The sequence below is a fragment of the Propithecus coquereli genome, unplaced genomic scaffold, assembly GCF_000956105.1.
Source record: "Propithecus coquereli isolate 6110/MARCELLA unplaced genomic scaffold, Pcoq_1.0 Scaffold13, whole genome shotgun sequence".
In the NCBI taxonomy this organism is placed as follows: Eukaryota; Metazoa; Chordata; class Mammalia; order Primates; family Indriidae; genus Propithecus; species Propithecus coquereli.
Genome location: NW_012137191.1, coordinates 12973737 through 12979237, shown reverse-complemented (window position 1 = coordinate 12979237; position 5501 = coordinate 12973737). Strand labels below are relative to the sequence as shown.

General features: G+C 31.5%; 1 protein-coding gene across 1 annotated transcript in view; it reads right to left on the bottom strand.

Annotated features, from left to right (window-relative positions):
* CPEB2 (cytoplasmic polyadenylation element binding protein 2) overlaps nucleotides 1-5501 on the bottom strand; it is a 62117-nt gene that overhangs the window by 12362 nt on the left and 44254 nt on the right. The window contains exons 6-7 of the mRNA XM_012638397.1: nucleotides 1770-1940; nucleotides 376-465 (exon numbers count right to left, since the gene is read on the bottom strand). Coding sequence (XP_012493851.1) covers nucleotides 376-465; nucleotides 1770-1940 — 261 coding nt within the window. The remainder of the gene's footprint in view (nucleotides 1-375; nucleotides 466-1769; nucleotides 1941-5501) is intronic.

Below are 5501 nucleotides of genomic sequence, written 5' to 3'. Positions count from 1 at the left end.
ATTTTTTCATATGTCTATACCCAAGTTACTTTGAAGGATGCTTTAGACAGAGAAAATACTCAAACATTTGTTGATTTGAGTCTGTAAAATCATTATCAAATCATTATAGTGAAAGTATAGTAAGTCTCTTATGATTCCTGACTGGCTTAAAGTAAAATTGGAATAGTTCTCAGGACCATTCTGCTTCCCTCAACCTCGGTTATCATCCTGCACAAGTTACTCTATTAACTTTTATATAAAGATGTGCTCATATTCAATTCTAAAAGAAAATAAAACAAGCAGAAATCAAAGAAATAAAAGCAAGCAGTTGATATTTGTTTCCTCTGCTCTCATACAACCAATTTCCTGACAAACATTAACAATAAAAACCCTTACCTTTTGGTGGAAAATAGGATTTGCTTTCTGCTTTATGAGGCCAATCTACTACCAAAGGCCCAAATCTTCTGAAGCTGGCAGTAATCTCATCTTAAGAAAGTGCAATAATACGTATTAGGAATTAGTTTTAATCACCGATTCTAAGATATCCTGCATTTTTAGGTTATTTTGAAAATTTAGTATTTAAAAGTGACCAATACCCTAAGATAAATCAGACTATAAACACTGGGAATATGTCCTAATACCCTTATTAAAAAGATATCTAAAACCTAATAACTATTTTGGTCAAGATAAATTCACTTTTAAGTAGTACATTGGCTAGAATAATCAATTCCATGTGATTGTAAAAATTTTATATAACATTGCATGGATACTAATGGCTTTATAGTATACCAAACCATAAATAGCACTGACTTGGAAAAAATTCCAACATTATATCAAGTTAAATAAAAAGATCTATTACTGCTTTACAAGTAAAATCATGTTCTTACAGCAAAAAAAAAAGTCTGCTGAAACAAGACTTGAATAGCTGCTATAATGCTAATAAAATATACTGGAGTCTGAAACATGCCAGGTTGTTTCATTGAAACTCATACAGGTCAAATCCAATGTGTTCTAAGTTATTTCGTTACATTTAAATCTTATCATACTGATTAATACTTAGAATAAGCTTGTGGGTATTTGAATTATAACCAAAACATTTCTAAAATGTAGCAATATCTTCTCTACCAGTTGTGAATGAGTGATAGATTTACCACAACCTCATACAGTTTCAATATTTTTGATCTTTATCTTGAATTATTTTTATTTTGTTATTATTACACACGATCATTTTCACATGATTATTAGCCTTTGTATAATCTGAATTTCCTATTCATGTTTCCATATCCTTTTTGGGGTTTATTGCCTCTTTATTACCTGTTTCTAAGAGCACATTTACCCTTAAAGAAATTAAGCTTTTGATTGTTGTGCATTGCAGATATGGTTTCATGGCTAGTTCCACTTATTTGAGGTGTGTGTGTGTGTGTGTGTGTGTGTGTGTGTCTGTGTGTTATGGTCATACAAAAAGTTTTAAATGCTGCATATTCAAATATGTTCTGTAATTAAAAAAAAGTGGGATATGACCTACATCAATAAAAATCTTATTTACAAAAAATGCTCATAGTAATGATATGCATTATACGATATAAAGAAAAAATATTTTAAAAAGTTATTTGTTCAATTACGTCCATACTTCAACAGGTAACGGAATATTTTAAGAGATGAATATCCATTCTAACTCTGAAAATCTCTACTAGAGATAAAAAATTCCATACCCTGTTCATATTATATTTCATGTTTTTTAATATTGTTTTATTTTTTGGTTTTTGTTAAAGCCCAAATCACCACCTTACCTTCATCGATATCTGGAGGAAGACCACCAACAAAAACTTTCCGAGAGAAGCGTTCTATTCGCTCTCCATTTTGATGAGCTGAATAACATGTGGGTGAATTTAAAACACCAACTTGATCACTATGACCATCATCCAGCAAGCCATCATCTATTGGAAAGAGGGAAGAACGACCTAAAATATAAGAACAAACATAACTTAAGAAAATGATAAATTAAAGTCAAGCATAAAAATACTAATGACAAATCCAAAGGCTTAAAAATTAAGGTGACACAGGTGTAAAAAAAAAATTAAGGGAAATTCAGGCAGTATGTGTTTTTAATTACCTGGATTCAAGAAAGAATCTGAAGAATGACTTAGAAATAAACACAGTTATATGACAACTATTAAACTGCAAAAGAAACACTACATCACTTTAATTTGTTATGGACAACAGCAAAAACCTGATGTATGAGGACAGTTAGGCTGGATATGTAACAAGAGAAACCTTTTAGAAACTGGTGGCAAAAAGGAAATGATATAGACTAAATAAACAAGAGGACATAATAAAAAGGCATTTGCAGACTATGGTAAGTAAGGACAAAGACAACAAGAATATTTGTATGTAAGGTCTTGAACTAACTTATTACATGTGTGCCAATTATATGAAAGGGTAGACAGGGTTTCTGAACATGTGCAAAATAGAAAAAGGCATCCATCCCCTCTAGGACTTTAGTCCCCATTAGAGCCCACCCTCAAGAATGCATCCTTGTACAATGCACATCCTGTACAATCTTCTGAAGCAGTTCTGATGCTAGACACTCTGGAGGGGATAAAAAAAAAAAAAAAAGATCCAATAAAATATAGATCCCTGCTGGGAAGGAATGTACATTTAGAAAAGATAACATCTACATATGTAACTACAGTACATATCTATAAGAAAGCTTCAAAGTGCTCAGAGGAAATATGTTGGAGGAAGGGAGTAGTCTGGCTAACAAAAGGGTAATTTCTTAAATCTCCAAGTGAAATTAAATAGCATTTGTGGTAAAAGGGGAAAGATAGTAGTGCTTACTGAGGGCATTAAAGAGGGTAGGATATTTATAGGTAAAAATACTTACAGGAGCATGGTTTTGAGTATATTTTTTAAGCAAAAGGAGAAACATTTTAAAAAGTAGGAAAAAAATGAATTTATTTAAAAAATACTGAGTAGTCAAGGTTGGCTGAAACATGTCAGGAACAAGGAGGGTAAAAGCTAGAAAAGCCCTTTGAGGCTAGATTATCTGTGACTTCCAGGCTAAGGAGACATTTTATTTAGTAGGTGGGGAAAAAAATGAACTTGATAGAGGGGTTCAAGCAAGATTATAACTCCTGTGTTTTAGAAAAACTTGTCTTAGTAAATATGGATAAGGTAGTTGGAAATGAGCGGATCAGAAGGTGTGTGAAAAATCAATGAAGAATGGACAACAGTGAAAAGCAAATGGAAAACAAAATAGGGAAAAACTATGGAAAAGAAAGAAACCAAGGAAGGTTTTAGAAAATGAATAAGGACCATTAACTGAAGATAAGAACTGGAAAGACCAGAAACGGGTATAAGAAAGGAAAATAAGTTAATCTTCACTCATATATAACAAGTTTCACATGCTGACAGCATGTTCAGAAGCACATGTATAGTAGGAGGTTAGAAATGGAGTGTAGAAAAAAGTAATATTTCTGAGAACATAATTTGGAGTCAACTCCACAAAGGTCACAGTTTGAGGTTCTTTGTAACATCCGTGATAAAAACTCCAGAAAGAAATGATGAGGATAGCTCCTTGGGAAACTTACAAGAAGTGGAACATTCAAAGAGCTAGAGAAAGGAGTGGTAAGAAAAGTAAAAGGGAAGCCAAAATGTTACTGTGACAGAAGTGCCAAAGAAGAATAATATAAAAGGAAAAAAGAGCAATTAAGTAACAACGTGAGATATTAAGATAATGATTTTTAAAAACAATAATTGTGTTTGAGGACATGCATGATCTTTGAAGGCAGCAGTTTTAGTAAAGTTGGGTTGGAGTCACATTGCATGTAGTTAGAGTTTTTTAAAGTACAGGCATCAGATAAAGACTAGTCCTTAGAAATATACTGGAGAAGGAAGAAGAATAAGAATGTAGACAGGTTGTTTTTCTTTTAAGATGAAGTGAAGAATTTTTTTTTTGGATAAGAGACAATGCATACAATCTATAGCTTCCATCATGATATATAAAGTTGTAGATACTCATATAATATCATTATGTTATCATATTGAAAAATATGACACGTAACGATACAAGTGACATAAATAAAGATAATTAGAAATGTGATAGCCTGCACAGAACTGGTTGGGGGCAAGAAGAAGGTGGCCACATGCCTATGAAAGTGAGCTAGCTAGTTAGATGTTGGATATAAAAATGTAAAGTTTATAAAACACAACAGTGGAGAGAATGACCATTTTTTAGTTTTTAATTTTTTTTTTTTAGAGATAGGGCCTCACTGTGTCTCCCAGGCTGGAGTACAGTGGCACAATCACAACTCACCATAGCCTCAAGTTTCTGGGCTCAAGGGAACCTCCCGCCTCAGCCTCCCAAGTAGCTGGGGTCATAGGCATGTGCCACCATGCCCAGCTAAGTAAGACCATTTTTGGTGCAGGAGAAAGAAATTATTATACATATATGAATTCAGTGTAAATAATATGTTCTCAAAAAAATAGCCATATTCACTGAGTAACCTTATGAATACTATTTAACTTTCCAAATACCTCTGTTATCAGAGATAGAGATCAATGAAAAACAAATGTCAATATTCTCTGTGATCAATGGAAAGGAAGCTCTTCAACATGAAACGATTTTTACTTAATAAAATGAACCTCATCAAGATCCATTAAAAATATTATTGTGAATAAAGTTAGATTTCAACTGAATAATTCTATATTTTAAAAGGAGTAAGATATGGTAGAGAAACAACATGCATACTAACTCAATTTTATGAAAGAAAATCACAAATTCAAATTCTATACTCATTTCAGACATGCCAATACTTTGGAAACTATTTTACTTTAAAATGTCCCAATATATACCAATATATACAAACTTAGCAATTCCATAAATCTAATAAAGTCTTTCTAACAGACATTTACCTTGAGAAAAAATATAGATCATAAATATTTAGAGTCTAAATATAAATACTGAATGTGGTGACATATGACATCATTATAAGCAATGCCACAAAGAAGGGTGACCCAAAAGTGATTTGAACTTTTATTAACTATAATAAACATTATAGCTACTATAACTATAAAAAAGTCTATAACTTATGCATCCATAATCTATTAACCAAAGTTCAGCTAAACAAAAGATGTAACAAAAAGGTTAAGAATGTTTCATATACTAGCCATACTAACAAGAATCTTCATTGCTGGAAAATAATCACCACTTTTCTTTAAGAAGTTATAAAAACTACTGATTTAAATACTCATTTAAAACTTAGTAACTAAATATATATCATTAACAAAAATATTACTTTTTACCTTGCCAACTGTGCTTCCCCATAACTCAATTTAATATAACTATAAAAGGAGAACCATTAAATAAGTTATGTCTATCATTGTATAGTACACTTTAAATATGATTCCTAAGAATGATACATATACATTTTTTCAGGTTCTCATACCTCAGAGGAATAAAACTGATTTTTATGATGTAATAAAATTTATGATGTAATAAAAATACAACATAAATTTTGTGG